General features: G+C 37.5%; 1 protein-coding gene across 1 annotated transcript; it reads left to right on the top strand.

Moving 5' to 3' along the window:
* Positions 1–1074: 1074 nt before the first annotated feature.
* Positions 1075–18945, top strand: LOC111048191 (T-complex protein 1 subunit beta). Its single transcript, XM_039439323.1, has 8 exons — positions 1075–1399; positions 3443–3572; positions 10053–10255; positions 11086–11314; positions 12677–12851; positions 14151–14328; positions 15499–15702; positions 18046–18945. Exons 1-8 carry the CDS (start codon positions 1156–1158, stop codon positions 18216–18218), a joined length of 1536 nt encoding a protein of 511 aa, XP_039295257.1. The 5' UTR covers positions 1075–1155; the 3' UTR covers positions 18219–18945.
* The last annotated feature ends 1697 nt before the right edge of the window (positions 18946–20642 follow it).

Below are 20642 nucleotides of genomic sequence, written 5' to 3'. Positions count from 1 at the left end.
AACTCTGTTAAAACGCGGCCATATTTTTTTGGTCATATTTAGTAGCAAAACTTTGGTGAGGTTATAAACTTTGAATTAAAAAAATTATCCGCTTTTGCAGTTAGCTTATACCAGTTGGTTTTAGATGGGGCGTTCACAATCCAGAGCTATCAAATAGCACTTTAGCTGGCTAAAACAACATTGTGAATACCCCTATAATATAGAAACCTATAGGATCGCAGATATAATATAGAAACCTAGGCCTATAGGATCGCAGATATAATATAGAATCGCAGATCGGTCTCTGTGAGGCAGGGCCCTAAATGTACAGTTTCAGTTATTGCTCGGATTTAATGTCAACTGTTGAAGAAAAAATGAATAAATGTATATAGCCTATTAATAAATAATGTCCAATGTTAATAAGTTAGACATGCATAGATAATGGCACGATGCCTGTCACTGATAGGTCAGTTGAGAGTATGATTTAACCCTACAGAAACACACTTACTTTATGCTAACACAGTAAACACACTGGGGTGTTGAACACCCCAATTTAATTTTGCATGTTTCTTTGAAAACTACAGAGAAAAAAGTATTTATCCCATACTTCATCATTTCTTAATCATTTTTGTTCCAAGTGCATACAGAAATCGAAAGTAAAGCACTGCTATCAATATTTATATCAATTTTAGAAGTACCCATGTTCCGCCTAAGTGTTGGAGCTCCTAATCTGGTTTGAAGGAATGGCTTGATCATTGCCAATGACAACTTCATCAAAAACTCACGTCTCTTCATTTTATTGTTTTGAACCTCAAGTTGTAGAGAATCATAGCATTTATTTCAATCTGATCCATCATCCCATACCACATTCGTAGTGGTCAATACAAGTAAATCTTTGTAAAAAAGTATTTGATAAAAGTCCTACGTAAAAGACACTGTGTTGTTAGACACCCCAAACGAAGAACAAGATGAGCTGGTGATCTTGGATAATTTCTATCTAAATCTAAGTTTTGGGCTTTAAGCCTGTTGTTCCTTTTCCAATCATTCATATTTGAGAATGATATTGTATGTATCAATGTATAAATAAACAAATAAATTGATGTGTTGCAGGTGTCTCTAAACCCAGTGCGCATTCTGAAGAATGAGGCGAACGAGGAGAAGGGTGAGACGGCGCGAATGTCGTCGTTCATCGGGGCGATCGCGATCGGCGACCTCGTGAAGAGCACACTAGGCCCCAAGGGCATGGACAAGATCCTGGTGGCCACGGGGCGCAACGAGGGCGCAGTCGAGGTCACCAACGACGGAGCCACCATCTTGAAAGCTATCGGAGTCGACAATCCGGCCGCCAAGATATTGGTCGATATGTCCCGGGTGCAGGATGATGAGGTGGGGGATGGAACAACTTCTGTCACTGTCTTGGGTGAGTTCAGAGCACGGCCACAATGGAAGTGACCTGTGATGTATATAATATTGAAACCTATAGTATCGCAAATATAAGGGGTATTCACAATGCTGGAGTTAGCTGGCTCAGTCGAGCTATTTGCTAAGTCTGTGTTAACTCAATGCTATATTACTACGTCAAAAAATAGCAGATAGCGCAGGTTTGAGCCCGCTAACTCTGTTAAAACGCGGCCATATTTTTTTTGGTCATATTTAGTAGCAAAACTTTGGTGAGGTTATAAACTTTGAATTAAAAAAATTATCCGCTTTTGCAGTTAGCTTATACCAGTTGGTTTTAGATGGGGCGTTCACAATCCAGAGCTATCAAATAGCACTTTAGCTGGCTAAAACAACATTGTGAATACCCCTATAATATAGAAACCTATAGGATCGCAGATATAATATAGAAACCTATAGAATCACAGATCGGTCTCTATGTGGCAGGGCCCTAAATGTACAGTTTCAGTTATTGCTCGGATTTAATGTCAACTGTTGAAGAAAAAAATGAATAAATGTATATAGCCCACTAATAAATAATGTCCAATGTTAATAAGTTAGACATGCACAGATAATGGCACAATGCCTGTCACTGATAGGTCAGTTGAGAGTATGATTTAACCCTACAGAGACACACTTACTTTATGCTAACACAGTAGACACACTGGGGTGTTGAACACCCCAATTTAATTTTGCATGTTTCTTTGAAAAATACAGAGAAAAAAGTATTTATCCCATACTTCATCATTTCTTAATCATTTTTGTTCCAAGTGCATACAGAAATCGAAAGTAAAGCACTGCTATCATTATTTATATCAATTTTAGAAGTACCTATGTTCCGCCTAAGTGTTGGAGCTCCTAATCTGGTTTGAAGGAATGGCTTGATCATTGCCAATGACAACTTCATCAAAAACTCACGTCTCTTCATTTTATTGTTTTGAACCTCAAGTTGTAGAGAATCATAGCATTTATTTCAATCTGATCCATCATCCCATACCACATTCGTAGTGGTCAATACAAGTAAATCTTTGTAAAAAAGTATTTGATAAAAGTCCTACGTAAAAGACACTGTGTTGTTAGACACCCCAAACGAAGAACAAGATGAGCTGGTGATCTTGTAGAATGCTATTACTGACTGGAAGTGGTGGAGAGCAGTTTACAATGCTTCATACCTAATTTAGACTGGGCGAAAATTCCCATCTGTTTGATATTGTCAACTGCAGAACAGAAAAAAAAATCCCTAGGGTGTGAAACACCCCAGTGTGTCTCTTTAGGGTTAACAACTAGATAAATTGTATCTAACCGTAAAAATGACAATACTGTCAACGATATAATGTAGGTAAAATCTAAATTACTTGAACATTGTAGGAACAACAAAATTATCTAGCAATAAGATTGACAATATGTTGGAGATTCAACGTAGCTAACTTGGGTACCTACATTTTTTTGATAAATTAGCTGTCAAGTGTGGCACGTAATATCATTTAATGCCAGCTCCACACTCTCGCCAAGTCGCTTGCTAAGCGGCTCTGTAAGTATGTGGGTGGAGCACCTTTTGCTACACCTTTAACTATAGCTGTCCCCAACTATGTGGGCGGAGTGTAGGCGAGCGATGGCATAGTAGCCATCCACACTCTCACACTCGTCAACATTTGTACACACTTGACAACAGTGTGGAAGCGGCATATTAGTGAGATTAGAGCTAATATTCATTTCTATTTCGTTCAAAAAATTTTCAGTCCAGTCTTTGGATGGATATAGAGTGCAAGAAATAAGCGATACATTTCAGTTTTTAGTGACAAAAATTAAACATTTTGAATAAAATTGAACAGAAAAAGACAAATTTTAAAATTATGGTTGAGGGTAAACATGCTCTGCTCTTTTCTGATGTCCCACTGGAACTAAAACTCAGAACATTCTCGTAATCCTTGACTTTCCGTTTACTTTGCATCTTCAACAAGCTGAGTTTGAATTTTAAATTCAAATCTGCATCATACTAATGCTATTTATTGTGCTTGTTCCTTAGCCTCCGAGCTGTTGAGAGAAGCTGAAAAGCTGATTGAGCAGAAAATCCATCCGCAGATCATTATTTCCGGGTGGAGACGAGCCACTGAAGTAGCGAGAGAAGCCCTCGAAAAAGCATCTCTGGATCACAGGTTGGTGCTTAACAATTTCCAATACTCTTAATATTATTATTATTTCAATCTAGTCTTTAATAATTCAATTTGTTTCCTGGTGATGATGCCGACATGGGGCTTAGTCTATTGTTTGGGTGTGAGGGAATAGAATAGAATGACTGCCTTTATTTTATACCTGGGAGGGCGAAGCTAGGGCGCAGTCGGCCCTCTCTCACACTTAACCCTCAATGATGACTATCAGAGAGAGAAACTTAGGGTAACCGTCCACTGGAACCGTATTCAACCGATCTGTTCGGCCGTTGGATCGGACGAATCTGCCGGCCGTTAATTCGGCCGAATATGGTCGTCCATTAGAACCGTTTACGTCAGTCTAGTTCAGTAGTTGCCAATTATTGAGATAACTACTATCATAGCCACCAAAGTTTTTAATAAACAATGATTATATTGAGATTTTGAAAATTGAATAAACAAATATCCACTAAATTATTTATTCATTACAATAATCTTACCTTCAGATCCTATTTTTTCAGTAATCTTTGTCTACAGAATGTCTACAGATTCCTTTGAATATCACGACGATGATATCTTTTGTCTCGCATATCCCACAATGGAACATGCTCTTGAACCAAACTTATCAACTTTTCATTGTCCATAGTTGAAACTTTATGAACCAGAACAGTTCAAAAAACCAATAACAGACAAGACTGTAAAACAATTTTGAGGTTAGGATGATGTTGTCTCAGCTCGACTTCGGCCGGATAGAGCCGGAAAATCTCATTCAATTCGGATCAAAAACTTGATCGGCTGGAGAGGCCGTGCACGGACGTATGTATGAACCTGTTGCAATGGACGAGCATCTATAGCTTCCTTTGTTGGGAGATCGTTCAGACGAGTTCGGTAGTTTACGTCCGATGCTAGTTCGGACGAAATCGGTTCCAGTGGACGGCCAACCTTAGCGTCAGACCATACTAAGCGTTTTCAGACGGCGTTCTAGAGTCGGCAGGGCAGTAAGCTCTCCGATTGGTTGATTGGGTTGGCGCATGAAAAAACGCCCTGGTCTTTCCCTGACTGTTTCAGGTCGGCTCTGAACCACTATCGGAAATAGCTTTAGAGCCTCATAACTGAGTGAGTTACTGGAGCTTGCTTGTTCTTTTATTGAGTTGAGCATTGGGGAAAAATATAACATCGATTTCATGTTTCTTATAAATTTCCTAATAAACAATTATTTTCAAGATATTCCATGAAATGTACTAAATTGTACAATTTTTCAAAAGAAAGATATTAACTTGGGGCTGGTTGCAATGGTCTCAAAAATTATATACCCAATAGTTAGCCTATTGAAAATCACAATAATTTCTGAGATATCCCATGAAATGTACTGTTTTGTATACTGTAACAGAATTAGAGACCTTTTTCAGAAATGTAGGCTTTAATCAAATTGAACTGAACATGATTGGTTGAATAGGAGGAATCAACATAACGGTTGCTATGGTTGCATCACCACATTCTTCCCCCGTTTTAGAGAATTTATTCTAATTCAAGAGTTCTGAGGTTTAGGTGCTAAATAACGAAGAGATATTGTGGATTCACGTCCATCTTGATGACGGATGACTGCATACTCGGAATTGGCTTGAATGAGTTCAACCTCTTCGACTAAAGGGTCACTTCTTGATCTTCTAACTAGTTTCTTCAACCAGACTGAGCCAGGGGCTGACAACCAAGAGTTGTGACGGGAGAATATATAGTAAAAGACAACTTGATAATTATATGATTAATTTATTGAAACTCAAATATGATACAATTGACAAGTACAGACTGACAGACATTACTTCGACTGCGTCAATCATTGATGACTATCGATACTAGACATTGACTTATCGATATGATAATATCGACTATCAATCATTACACCAATAAGGAAGAGATGTGCTGGTCTGAGAACGTCGAGGGTGGAGAAACATTCGTTGATGCGGGGTTGCATTGGTCGCTGTGGTCAGTAGAGAAGAGCAGTGGTCAGATTGAGTGTAGTGCTCCTGGAAGTGCTGTTTCCCACCTGGAAATCGGCAAGGCAAGGCTTTTCAAGCCCAAAGTGATGGTTTTTCAATCAACCCCCAAGGATCGTTCCGCCTGCCCATTTCCTTTAGGGTTGTAAGACGTTGTATGGCTGATTCCTATACCTTTTGACTGTGAGTTCTAAGACGATCCGACATGAATGACGATCCTCGATCTGAATGTATGTACGAAGGTAGACTTAATAAAACGAAAAATAGTATCTCACATCACAAGGACGGGAAGGGGCCTTTTGCAGTTGAGAATGATGTTTCCAATCGAGGCGTTAGCTGAGACAGACATCGAAAAGACAGTCACGTCCAAGTAACCTATACTATTTTTTGTCATAATAATCTAGAGAAGAATAATTTTGAGAAATAGAAAACATTACCGGCTTGTGCTGAATTTACTACATTCATTCTATTAACATAATCTACTTTACAAATTCCGAATCAGGAATTTTGCAGTAGTTGACAAAACTTCCACCTGGAGCGCTGAAGGAGGTTTTTTGTAGCAGTTTTGCTGTTCCTATTTCGGAACTGGAAACATACTCGACTGTAAAAAAAACATATGGTTTCATTACAGTCGAGTATGCTGTAATGAGAATCATATGTTTATTTGTTCTGCAAACAGCTGTTTACCGGCTTCATTTCCTGCATGGAAAACAGCTGAGATAGAATGACTATGACAAAAAGGTTATTGAGACATTTGATGATAGTCTCGGCCGTTGTGTGTGTACAAGGAAAAGAAACATAATTATTGTTATTAATCGAAGTCTGCCTCGATTCTAACATTTATGAATACCTGTGCTTGCATCAATTCTTCACCTTTTGCTCTTGCTTCTAATGAATTATTTATCTATAATTATATTATTTTATTATCAACAGGACTCAACATTGTATAGCCTATACTATTTATCCAATAAATTAATTGATTGACTTGATTTTGTAGTGGCGACGAGGCTTCATTCCGTGAAGACCTGATGAACATTGCCCGCACAACGCTGAGCTCCAAGATCCTGTCTCAGTACAAGGAGCACTTCTCCAAGTTGGCCGTGGACGCAGTGCTGCGTTTGAAGGGATCCGGCAACCTGTCCGCCATTCAGATCATTCGCAAGAAGGGAGGTGCCCTCTTCGACTCGTTCCTCGATGATGGTAAGCACTCCCTCCTATAGTGAGGTCCACGTTATAATGGCAGTCTTTGATCAACATGGTGTAGCTATCCTTATCTATCATTTGACAAAGCAGATAGCACTATCTTTTTCTAGCTCTGCAACATCTGCCTTGCCATATCGGTTATTAATCATGTTGAATTAATCAACAGAATATTGTCTAGTTCACACCTACTGACTGCTGGTTATTAATTAATTAAAGAAATTTACAAAGAAATAAAACAATAATAAAAAAAAACCCTGGCGCCACGTTAATTAGAAGGAACGACCCTTGAAAACAAAATTTAAATTTACCTCGACTAGTCCTCTGGCAGAACATGAAAACTAAACAATTATAAATATTAAAAAAAAAATGAAGAAAACCTGCAATCAATAAGTTTGATCTACACATTACTTTCCCAACTAAGTTCAGAAGGGAGGGGATATAACGTGGATGTTAGAATGAAAACGAAGTGTTTCAAATACCGCCGTTATATTGAAATAATTAAACTTGATCAAATTATATCGATTCATATGTATCGTACATGAACATGAAACAAATAAACCAGAGTTGGCCAACGTAAGTAATAATAATAATTGATTTAAATTTAATAATAATTTAACAGAATATTTTACATAATTTAAGTTTATGTTTTACCCTTTATGTTTTACATTGATTGATAAAGAATTGTTCATTTTATTTTAGAATCAAACGCATCTGTTGATGTAGGGCAAGTCCCTTATGACATGTTTTACTCTTAAGAAACATTGACTAAAATAAATGAATAAAGTCAAATGCATTAGGAAATTACTATACTGGTGAATTTACAACCACTGTAAATAAATTAAAAACAACAATAGACAATAAATTATTTCAATTCTGGTGGCAGACAAACAAACAACAACAAATAATAAATTATAATGACATCTTAAAACTAACCTTTTTTTTCCCCGACGACACTATTTACGAAGCACAAAGCATTATTACGACGAGACACAATTTAATTATTTTAGCACAAATTTGCTGGTGGTTCACTTGATGATGAAGAATGGTGGTGGGTTGTATTGAGGTGGAGGCGGCTGCATTTCAGCCCATCGGGCTGCGGGTTTGGAAACGTCTACTCCTTCCAACATGCTCTTTTCCTTGCTCGTCTAAGACTGTGCCAAAATTCATTACTCCTCGTGGTTGTCACCTTCCCCTGGCCCATTGTCTCATCCCTCAACGGCTCCGGGAGGTGCTGCCCCTAGTGGCTGGAATGTGGTACATGTGTTTTGTTGCTGGTGTTTGGCCTTAGTGCCAGCTCGCACCCTCAGCATGACTAATTGCTGGCATTGTCGCCTGTCCTTGGGTTTTTGTTCCAACCTCTACACTCCCTTGCCATAGCAATGACAAAACTTGCAGATTTTGAGTAGAAGTTGGAACTTGAAACTGAAGAAACGTTGGCTCCAGTAACAGTTGTCACAATATTTAATCTCACTCATGTAAATTTACTATTTAATCATTTAAAATATACATTATTGACGAATAGAACTGCTTATTTTAAACAAGAATGAATAGTTAATATTCCATCAGATATACCGGTATCAGCTGTCATCCTTAGGAGGCAGTGGCAAGGCATAGAATCGGCAACGCTTTTATCCTATCTTTCTTCACTGCCATTAGAATGTGGACTTCATTATATAGGTATGTTTCATGTTAATTCTGGGGAAATGTACAGATGTCAATAAAAGTACAGTCTTGTAAGTTGTCAGAATAATTTTATAGTTAAACTAATTAATAGAATCGGCAACGCTTTTATCCTATCTTTCTTCACTGCCATTAGAATGTGGACTTCATTATATAGGTATGTTTCATGTTAATTCTGGGGAAATGTATAGATGTCAATAAAAGTACAGTCTTGTAAGTTGTCAGAATAATTTTATAGTTGAATTAATTCAGTTTCATCTCGTTCACAATAATATTGTGCAAGGAATAAACGACAATGTTTAGTTCGTAATTTTGATTGATGGTAAACATACTCGACTGTAAAGAAAAACATCCACCTGGAGCGCTGAAGGTAGTTTTTGTAGCAGTTTTCTGTTCCTATTTCGGAACTAGGAAACATACTCGACTGTAAAGAAAATATTCATTACAGTCGAGTATGCTGTAATGAGAAATGAGAAACATGTTTATTTGTTCTGCAAACACCTCTTACCGGCTTGATTTCATGCATGGAAAACAGTTGAGATAGAATTACAATGACAAAAAGGTTATTGGGACATTTGATGACTGTCTCGGCCGTTGTGTGTGTACAAGGAAAAGAAACATAATTATTGTTATTAATCGAAGTCTGTCTCTATTCAAATCTTTATAAATACCTGTCGTCGCATCAATTCTTTCACCTTTTACTCTTGCTTCTAATAAAATATTTATCTATAACTAGCTGGCCCGGCGAACTTCGTATCGCCAAATAGTTAATACATATCATGACAAACTTTAGCTGGATGCACACCTGAAGAGGCGCGATGCTGCATTTTGCATCCAGGTGCTTCTTGCTTATTGGTTTGAATGGAAGAAGTCACACACACTGAATCAGGTATGGCGTGGAACGGTGTGATAAGGCAATGTCAACACTTTGTATCACCAAGCCGCGCCTCCTCAGGTGTGCTTAGCCTTAGCTTAATCTGAAGCATCACTATATTTTTATGAAAATTATCCAACAATTAGTATTTACATTTATATCTCAATATGGACATCCTATGTGCTTGGTATATATTTATTTAGTAATAATTTACTAAAAAATAATTCTAAACACCGAAGACAGCACAATTATTCGAAACAAAGCAATGTCTTTAGAGCATGTAAGTCTTTAGTCTGAGGCCGCACTGCTGGATGGTTACACACAAAACAGTCATTTTGTTTTTAGTCGGGGCGTTGAGAATAGAATACATGGGCGGTTATGGAGCAGCACACACTCTTCTCTACTATCTACCGACTGCTGTTGGATAATGCAATGATTATAACAGCTGATTTTTATTTCTGTGTGTGGCCAGCTCACAAATCTTCTCCCATAAGGATTACATGTAAACTTTGAAGGACCGTAGGAAAGAGTCCTGAAGTCGGATTATAAATTTGAAAGGCCATAAACCTGGTCCTGAACATAACGAGCACAACTAAAAATAATCATCAAATTCGGTGCACACATGAAAACGTTATTGAATGTCAAAATTTGAGGCTCGATTTTTATTTATCTAGATTATATTATTTTATTATCAACTATTTATCCAATAAATTTATATTGATTGACTTGATTTTGTAGTGGCGACGAGGCTTCATTCCGTGAAGACCTGATGAACATAGCCCGCACAACGCTGAGCTCGAAGATCCTGTCTCAGTACAAGGAACACTTCTCCAAGTTGGCCGTGGACGCAGTGCTGCGATTGAAGGGATCCGGCAACCTGTCCGCCATTCAGATCATTCGCAAGAAGGGAGGTGCCTTGTTCGACTCGTTCCTCGATGATGGTAAGCACTCCCTCCCAGCTCCCACCCAGTGACACATTTCATGAAAATTCAGAAGTTAGAGTATCATTATAGAATTGTCTTCAATAAATTTAATTTTGCTCTTTCATGCATAAGCCATCTGTGAATTCTGTTTGTCGTGACTTGTTTAACCTTCCAACAGTCGCGATGTTGTAAAAAGTACAACAGTGTCAGTTTTTTTGCTGCACAAAATTATTGAATGGGTGGTGTCAGTTAATGAGTCACCTATGCATTCCAAAACTTTCTGCCCATCAGTCCACTGAGTTGCAGTATCAAACGAGCAATGGTTCAGTCTTCAGGTGCCATTTAGTCGCAACAGTGCATAAGTAGTGCATATGATAGGGAAAGAGACTGACAACGAACCATAACACAGAATTTTTGGCTTTGCTTAATGTATCTTATTGGGCTACGAAAAGGTAATCATGCAAATGTTCATAGGCGTAAAATAATCCAATGAGATAGAATATTAATTATACAATTAATTAATATGTTACGACAGTAAAGAGAGTACATAACACATAAAAATAGGATGTTGTAAAAATTACAACACGTGACTGCTCGTGTGATTGAGTAGGGCGCGACTTCCGGAAGGTTAAACTCTGATTTCAGAAGTTCAATTCAATGCAGAAAACTCAGTAACAACATATTCAAGTTCATCTCAAGTTGTATCTATGCATGTATGATATGAATGTTCCAAGTCTCTTCACAAAAGAAAATTCACATTTTCAATTACCTGTAAACAATCCAATAAACATTAATTAGTCAATTGATCCCCGATATTTTCTCAGAGGTAGGAATTTGTGTATTTTTAGGTTTCCTTCTGGACAAGAAAATCGGCCAACACCAGCCGAAACGCATCGAGAACGCAAAGATCCTGATCGCCAACACACCGATGGACACCGACAAGATCAAAGTGTTCGGTTCGCGCGTGCGCGTCGACTCGATGGCCAAGATCGCCGAACTGGAGGTGGCCGAGAAGGAGAAGATGAAGGACAAAGTCGAGAAGATCATCAAGCACGAGTGCAATGTCTTCATCAACAGGTAAGGATGTGATCACAATGAATGCTTGTATGTGCAAGTGTACGTCGATGAGCCGAAAAACAAAATCTGGAAAGTGCCAACACGTGACTGCATCATAATTGAACATAATCTTTTAGGTTATGTAGACAAATTGAAATCCACCCAATCTGAGATTCTCTCCTTGTCGTGGTCGACGACGGCATTTACGCACAAACGAAAACCCAGCTTAAGTGAGATTCACTTCAGTCTATCAGCATTCCCTAAAAGTAAATAGTTATTTGTATATCTAGAGTGAAAAGTGCTGTTTTTTCTCCCTGAGGGAAAAGTTTGAAGCCCGAGGCGAAGCCGAGGGCAACAATTTTCCTGAGGGAGAAAAAACATTTTTCACTCGTGATATACACAACATTTTTCCTCCACCTACATTTTTATAAAAACTGCTAATAAAATAATTTTTAAAAACATATGTGACCAAACAATGTGTTACAACATAATCTAAAAAGTAAACAGAAACAGCTGGCTTGTAATCACAGTTCTCCTCCGACAGCACTATCTGTCGGCTAAAGTTGTAACAACAATGACAGCCACAACTACAGCTATGATTAAGTTCCCGTTTCAAATTTGATTAGTTAATAAGTAATATTCGTTGGCTGGTATTTTGAATAACATGGATTAAAAGAAAAAAAATATAAATTTTTTCTAGTATAGTGATATGAAGTTTGTAATAATAATTTCAGCACACAAACATAAATTTTATATATCGATCAAATGTCTGGTTGAGGTATTGAATTTAGTTGGTTTAATGACTACTCTATATGCTTCCTCATCTGAGCTTAGACCTTCTGACCTATTCCAAATGTATTTTTTTAAAATAGAGATGCTTCCCATGTTATTTAAATGGAGTCACTTTTACTTCCTAGGGAGTTTTTCTGTTTTTTAGTACCGAGAGCAAAAAAGTGACACTTTAGTATCATGTTTCAGGGAGTAAAGTAAGTACTTTTGACAGTAGGTGGAGGAAAAATAACATTTATTCATCTCGTTCGAAGAAACCTTCTGATATTTCAAAGAGAATCTTTCTACTACTACTGTTCATTACCTTGTTTTCACATAAAGGTAGCCACTAACGACAGGGCACGTGTTTTGAACATGTGTGTACACATATGCTTGTCATGCATGTTGTGTCGTCACAGCGAAAGGATTCCAACAAAATTAACTATTCTGTTCATCACACTTGAACAACTCTGCTGGTCAATCATCAATAATCAAGCAGTTAATGAACTAATAAATTAGACATTTAATCAGGAACTTGTTTATTGACCGAGCGAAGTGAGGTCTAAGATTCAAGTCGGTTACACTAAAACAGTTGTATGTATTTGTCGGTTGCAGACAGCTGATCTACAACTACCCGGAACAGCTGTTCGCGGACGCAGGAGTGATGGCTATTGAGCATGCGGACTTTGACGGCATCGAGCGATTGGCACTGGTCACCGGAGGGGAGATCGTCTCCACCTTCGACCAGCCCGGCAAGGTCAAACTGGGTCGCTGTCAAGTCATCGAAGAGGTCAGTCATAGTGCTAAATTGCTATTCATTCATCTAATCAACACAATACGGAACAAGTCAAGAACTTTACTTCTTTGGGCCAGCGACTAACGTAAATTTTCACCTGAATTCTCATATTCATTCATCAATTCAACACATTACGGAACAAGTACAGAACTTTACTTCTGTAGGCCAGCAACTAACGTAACTTTTTACCTGAATGTCTATCTTGATTCATCAAATCTACACATTACGAAGCAAGTCCAGAACTTGACTTCTACTTAATAACGTCTTCAGGCCAGCGATCAACGTAACTTTTCACCTGATCATACAAGTATGATCAGACAAAACAGGGCTGTGCATATGTCATGATACATTTAAAATACATTACCGTTAATTACAGCTCATACAAAGTCTTGTATGATGATATTCCTCATAATTATCAGTCTGAATCTCATGCCAATCCCTCATATTCTTCATACTTTTTTATTGATTCAATGATACTCAATTATTTTTTTTAATAATTTGGTGGAGGATCAACAGGCACAGCCCAAAACTGTTCCTCCCAAAATTGTATACAAGTATTAACTCAACTACATTACAATACCTATGTACCTATATTTGGACAATTTGAAACTAAATTACGAAATTGAGGAAGTTTTGGGCAATAGCATGTTTTTTCTTTTCCGATCGTTGTATTGTTTTTGTTAACCTAATAAATAAATACCTTCAACTTATATATAGTCTATTTAAAACTACTTCCGACTTGTAGGGTTTTTCGGAGCAGAGAAAAGTAGGGATACAGTGGCAGCGATGTTGCTAAAGCGGACAGCGTTTTGTAGTCTTTAGTGAGTGTCCAACTGCTCATGACACGCATACGGTACGCGGTTTTCTCTATAAAAGCACTGCATCAACTGAGTCTGATCGACAACTTGGCAACTGCAAATCTTTCTAGGACTATTCATCATTGTGATTGGCTGATCTCCCTTCATTACTCCGCTCGGAATATTCCTCCAATTCGAAGGTTGTTTTAAATCGACTGTAATATCAAATTCAAATTTATTTCACACTCATAAATACATGTACAGAAAATCAAAATGAGTCTAGCATGACAAATACAATAATTCAACCATAGATTGTAAGTGAAAAAAAAACACGGGCATAAGATGGTTTATAATACTCTTGCTCTTGTAATATGTTTTTAATGTGTGTGAGACATGTGTTATTGAACTTTATCAATGTGATTTGAGAAGAATAAAATTTGATGTACAACTTGTTCCTTTCATACAATTTCTTATAATGTTTTCTTCTATTTTGCAGGTGATGATTGGCGAAGACACCCTGTTGAGATTTGGCGGAGTGCCGCTGGGCGAGGCTTGCTCGATTGTGATCAGAGGAGCCACTCAGCAGATTGTCGACGAGGCCGACCGATCGCTGCACGATGCACTCTGTGTGCTCGCCGCTACTGTTAGGGAGACCAGGGTCGTCTATGGTGGAGGTCAGTCAACTCTCATTCATTCAATACAGAATCTACTTGATATTTATTCTTTCCGTGCTGTTGTGAAGGCGATACTTTCTTAGCTTCTATCGCTATCCTTATTTTTCCGCCCCGATCTCAATTGATGTGCTTTTATGTAAAAAATTGAAAAAATAATCTGCAATAATTATTGGCACATCCAACATAATTCAAATTCAATGTATAAATTAATTTTTTATCTCGTTTTTAGTCCTATTCTCTTATTTTTCTAGACATTAATTTCTTATCTCTCAATATCAGTTGTGAAATAGAGTTATCACAAAATGGAATAAATTCCCATTCGTAGATCCAATAGATGTCCTAGTTTTACTACTCTGTGAAATGAAATAGCTTGTTTCGAAGTAGAATACATTTTCCTAGATTCTGATAAATAAAATGAGTTATTTGATGAAGAATATCTTGGAGAATGTATACTCAGAATCTCGTGAGTTTATTTACTACCAATTCTAAAATAATTGTATTCATTTAAAAAATGATAATAATTCTGAAATGGATCGCCCCAAAGATTTCACCTTTGGGGTATGATCGCATTAGATGCGTGTAAGTGCAAGTCAGATCATGCATGAGCCGAGAAACAAAATCTGGAAAAAGCCATTGTAACACGTTGTGACCTGTCTGTAGCTGCTCACACTGAACGCAGCTAGTTAGTGCACGCGTTTAGAGTGTATGTGTTCTTATTGCTCTTTCCAGATTTTGTTTCTCATCTGCGCGCTAGTTCATGCATGACCACGCGTACACTTGTACATATTCAATGTGATCATACCCTTAGCGCTCATAACTCAAAAATTCAAAATGCTGAGAAAGTTTTTTTGTGGAAAGTTATTACATTTTGGTAACTTGATAGTATCCAAATCGAAAAACTTTGAAAAATGTCACCGATAAAGTTTTTATAAGTGTGGTGCTCAGCCTTAGTGCCAAGCCACCCAAAGCGTTTTTCCATATGTTTTTAGATGAGTCGGCAGGGCAGGAAGCTCTCCGATTGGCTGATTATCAGCTGATTCATGAACATCTACCCAATCCGATTGGCTGATTAGGTTGACGTTCGGGAATCAGCTAATAATCCTACCCTGCCGACTCTTCTGAAAACGCTTCATATGACTTGGCCTCAATATCTAATTTTGGCGTCTGCAGGTTGCAGCGAGATGCTGATGGCCTGCGCCGTAATGGAGGAGGCGGCGAAGACGGCCGGCAAAGAGGCGGTTGCCATGGAGGCGTTTGCCAAGGCACTGATGCAGCTGCCCACCACAATCGCTGACAACGCAGGTTACGACTCGGCACAACTCGTCAGCGAACTCAGAGCCGCCCATGTCAAGGGTGGCAACACCTCTGGATTGGGTAAGATTGGTTACATTCACTAATAATATATTTTAAGTTTAACTTGAGTTGAATATATTTGGTATTGGTTCTGCGACTAGTCCCTCAGCTCAAGCACTGCTTAGGCTGGCCTCTAACGTACGATACGTCCGTACAGTCGAAAACCTGAATGTTAGTGGAGAATCAAGGGCCATTCTTTCAACCCTCGATCATATATCATAAGACACAGGCAAGCGGTATGGGGGTGGTTTTCACAGAGCTGGACAGCTTGTCCTCCAAACCCCCTGTGATCGGTGAGGTCAAATCGTCAATAAATGAGTAGGTTCTGGGAGGACCAGATCCACTGCCCCTGGTGCACCACAAAATGGCTGCCAAACCAGCTTTATATGGTGCACCGCTAGTGTTCCCATGGGATGGCTGACATGAACCGATCCATGCAGTTTGGCGCGCACTTTTGAAATCTATTTTATTATGTGTAAACACTGGAGCTTGTTTGGTCTCACACAAATGTAGGTTATGTCTTACAAAACACAAACATGCTCATGCTCTCAAACAAACTTATGATCTCTTCTTCTATTCTACAATTAGTGTGATTAAATTAATTAATTTTATGTTCATGTCCTTATGGAATATTAACAAAGCGTTAATATTTACAATTTCCCAATCAACGCCAACACATTTTTGGATAGATCCCGTAATGAACACATACATAACTTATTTCAATAAGATAGTCATACCAAACTAAGTTAATTGTCGATAATTTAATACAAAATAAACTTACCCGCCAATAATGAATTATCTTCCTCGTTCTTTATAATGGGATATAATATATTTTCAAAAGAATAAAGTACTTCATATTTGCTTTGCTCCTCCATTGTAACTTTTACCTTTTTCGTAGACATCTACTGTTCACTTCCTATGACGCTAAAACTTTCGACTAGGAGCTCTCCGGTTCCGGTTAGCTTTTTATGGATCATTTATGTTTCCGACCGGTCCATGAATTCTGCACCGGTGCAGGATAATCAAAGATGGTGACCGGTTTATGAACTGTCAAAAGCTCCCATGGAACGCGATTAGTCCTCCTAGAATGAATCAGGTCCTCCCAGATCGTACTCATTGTTGTCGAGCTATGGACCCCGAAACAAGGCCGCCTTACTAGTCGCGCAAGTACTAGTCGTACAGCTTTATTAGTTTTTGCAAGCGAAAGGCAAAAATAACAAATAGTTCACGATTAATCTAACGAAGATTTGTTCAAGTTTACGCAGGAAACTTTATGAGTGATGATATTGTGCGATAATGGTGTCGGAAAATTGAAGATGTTAGTTGAAATGATTTTGGAATCGTTGTGATGCATAACAACTCGGCCTTACAGTGCTGGTGCAACCAAACCACTTCTCTAGCGAATCAAATGGGATAGTTTCTATCACCCACCATACAAACCTGACTTGGCTACTTGTAACGTATACCTTTTCCCCAAACTCAAGACATGACTTTGAGGGTAGAACTTGCAAAATAACAAGGTGCTCCAAAGCAACGTCATAGCCCGGCGTAACTCATTTGGCGGCAGCATTTTATGAACAGGGTTTTAGTAAGCATGTCCACTGATATGAAAAATGCCACAAACTTCAGAGCAATTATGTTGAAGAATAATCAGGATTGTAAGTAATTTGTAGTGAAAGAATAATCCTTTCATATGCATTTACATTTTATTTATGGCCAATTGCCATAGAGGCTAAGAAAAAAATGACCATCGTAAAAGTGAGTAGGATAATACAATTATTCACTTGCTGTGAAATCAGAATAATTAATAGAACAAAATTCCCAATTAATGTTATTAAAGTATCTGAAAACTTCCATCTTTGTATGTATTGTCATGCTTGATTTCAGTGAAGAAAACTGAAAATGAATATGACGTTAACTAGTATACACTAACATAACACTAGAAATAGGAATATTGTAAGAGTCGAGTATTGCCAATTTACAAGCTCTCAGAAAAACTGGCAATACATGTCAATAAAACTTTATAACGCTTTGCCTGAAAATATCAAAAGAATGAGCTTTAATAGTTACTGTAAATATTTAAAAAAAGCACTGGTCAATGAATGTTTAAATAAGTTTAAGATTTCTTTGTAATCGATTTTTAAACTGATGTTTTCTGTGTTATTAATGACGTTGTTGTAACATTTTAATTTTGTGTGACAATAAATTATTTGATTTTTATTTAATGAGAGTATTTGACTACAGAATAAAGGGCGCCTGAACGAGAATCAAGAGGTATCAAAGTTTAGTGGATAGAATTAAAATTACTGTCTGATGTGTGAAAATCTCGGGACAAATGTTAATCGAGGGTTTTTTATCGGACAGACATGGATGAAGGCAAGATCGGCTGCATGAAGGAGCATGGAGTGACAGAGTCGTATGTGGTGAAGCGACAGGTGCTGCTATCTGCCTCCGAGGCGGCCGAGATGATCCTCCGGGTGGACAGTATCATCAGGGCAGCGCCCAGGAAGCGGGTCCAGGATCGTGGACACTGCTAGAGTCCAGGAATTGTGTCCAGGATCTGGGACACTGCTAGGGTCCAGCAAAAGTGTCCACACTCGAAGCTCAGGAACGTGAAACAATTCTTCTATATTTTTATCGACTGTTACTAAACAATACTGCTTCTCTATTGTTACGTCAACTGTCGAAACCAGACCACTGTGCTTTATTTTGCTAACAAGTGTAGCTATTAGTTGGATGAATTCGTTCATCAATTGAAATTCATTCATTTGTTCTTTTGTTGAATGGGTGGATTCATTCGTTGGTTCAGTTGAAAGATTCAACGAATTCAATCGTTTGGTTGAATGGATGAACTTATATGTTCGTTTTACTGAATGAATGAATTTAGATGCTCGTTCTATTGAATGGGTGGATGGGTTCATTGGTTCAGTTGAAAGATGGAATAAATAAACTAATTTGTTCGTTTCACAAATTTATTTATATGCTTGTTCTATTGAATGGACGAATGAATTCATTGGTTCAGTTGGAAGATCGAATAAATTTATTGAATCAGTTTATAGGTGGAATGAACTCATTCATAAGTTTAGTATTTCATACCACATTAATTCACACAAACTCTAATCGGTATTAATATGGGGAATAATTTTGTTTTTATTCCTCAACACTTTATGTTCACTTGTTGATCAAATCATTCTTATTTGTAACAATATCACCTTATTGTAACAATTTATGACGTTTTTATATTAAACGTTGAATTAATAACAATCTTAATGCTATTTTATTTACACACGCACTTGAAATATTGATGCCATATTGTAGAATGTAGAACTATGAGGTTTGGCTATAAAATAAGAATATTATTGTTGCAAACCCTTTTATTTTGAGTTAATATGTGTTTAGTGTTATCAAAACCTGTAATGTACCTCATATTCCTATAACGGAGTGAAGACTTCAAGTGGTAGAGGTCGTCTTCTGAGAGCTTATTTTGATTTAAAATCTGGTAAAATATTCAAGATTTCAGTTCCTTGAAAGAAAAGAATCCCCAACTATGAAAGAAAAAGTCATGACGGAGCTCATGGAAATGTATAAATCCAAAATCGAATGTTTTGCAGCAATAATGCTATTTTTATAGCCATATCTCGTACATCCTGATCTCCAGAAATATCAGTAGACAAATCTTCTACTATTGGAATCAAGGAATTCAATAGAGCTTACTATAAGGATGCTGGATTACGCCATAATTGAATAGTAACACATATGTTATATGTCTTATTCCACTTGCATAATCTTATCGATAAAAAACTCATTGTTAATTATGTCTAATAAAATTTTCCAAGTGCCGGTTGCATAAAAACCCGGTTAATTAATAACGGCATAATGTATTAACCTACTTCGGACTATGTGTAACCTTATCTAAATTTGGGAGAGAAATAGCACAAGGTTATCTTATTTTTTCCCACACCATTTTTTATTATGTATTTGTTGTATGAATCAATAAAGAATCGATAATGTATCCAACATCGATAATATATTTTATCGTATTCTTAATTTTATGGCAGATTTCGTCATTTTATGCCATAATTAACCGGAAAATAACAACATTGTTTTGGAAATTGTGGATAATTCTAGAATCTCATTGTTTTAAAATCTTACTTTGAATAGATTTTACTAGCTTATTGATTATTTAATGAATAGCTCATTCATTACTATATATATATATATATATATATATATATATATATATATATATATATATATATGTTGTCTATAAATAACTGTTCTATAGTGAGGTCCACGTTATAATGTCAGTGGAGAAAGATGGGAGAACAACGTTGCCGATCCTCTGTCTTGAGATGATCATCTCATCAGTGTTCTGGTGATCAATATGTGAGTTGACTTGTCATCCGGATGGTTTGTACACTTGAGATTGTGACAATTGTGTCACAAACACATGAGTAATGCTGCGGCCGATCGTAATCAGCTGACAGTTTGGTATTGAGAGAATCGCGGAGGTGATGGTTAATTGGGGAGCCACGGGCTTTGGACGGTGACCGATTTGAATGAGGAGTATTCTGATAAAAGGGGGTGACGATGAGGATAAGGGGCCTACAGGGTCACATTGGGAGTGCTTAGAAGGGGGGTATTCGAGAGGTGCGGGAACATTGATGCACATTACTTGCGGAATGGTTTTAAGATGTAGATAAATACAATTTCTAGATCCTGAAAATAAAATTATATTTTAGAAAAATTAAAGACGATTCAATTAATTTTCATTAATTGATAGACTGTTAATTGATGAATAGGCCTACTAAAATAATACTCATATAATGGATGCATTAATTTACTATCAGTGGTGACATTTTTCCGGTAGAACCCAGCCCCATAAAAAATACGTAAACGAGAACTATAAATGTTGGTCGAGATAATCGATAATTCATCGAACACCTATAGTGAGGTCCACG

The sequence above is a fragment of the Nilaparvata lugens genome, chromosome 12 (genome assembly GCF_014356525.2).
Source record: "Nilaparvata lugens isolate BPH chromosome 12, ASM1435652v1, whole genome shotgun sequence".
Taxonomy (NCBI): domain Eukaryota; kingdom Metazoa; phylum Arthropoda; class Insecta; order Hemiptera; family Delphacidae; genus Nilaparvata; species Nilaparvata lugens.
The sequence above is the reverse complement of the archived record's forward strand: the minus strand, read 5'-3'. Positions and strand labels throughout refer to the sequence as shown.

Coding starts and splice junctions, on each gene's coding strand:
- LOC111048191 (XM_039439323.1), top strand. CDS start 1,156: ATGTCGTCGTTCATCGGGGCGATCGCGATCGGCGACCTCGTGAAGAGC. Junction 14,329..15,498: donor CAGGGTCGTCTATGGTGGAG/GTCAGTCAACTC, acceptor TGGCGTCTGCAG/GTTGCAGCGAGATGCTGATG. Junction 15,703..18,045: donor TGGCAACACCTCTGGATTGG/GTAAGATTGGTT, acceptor TTTATCGGACAG/ACATGGATGAAGGCAAGATC.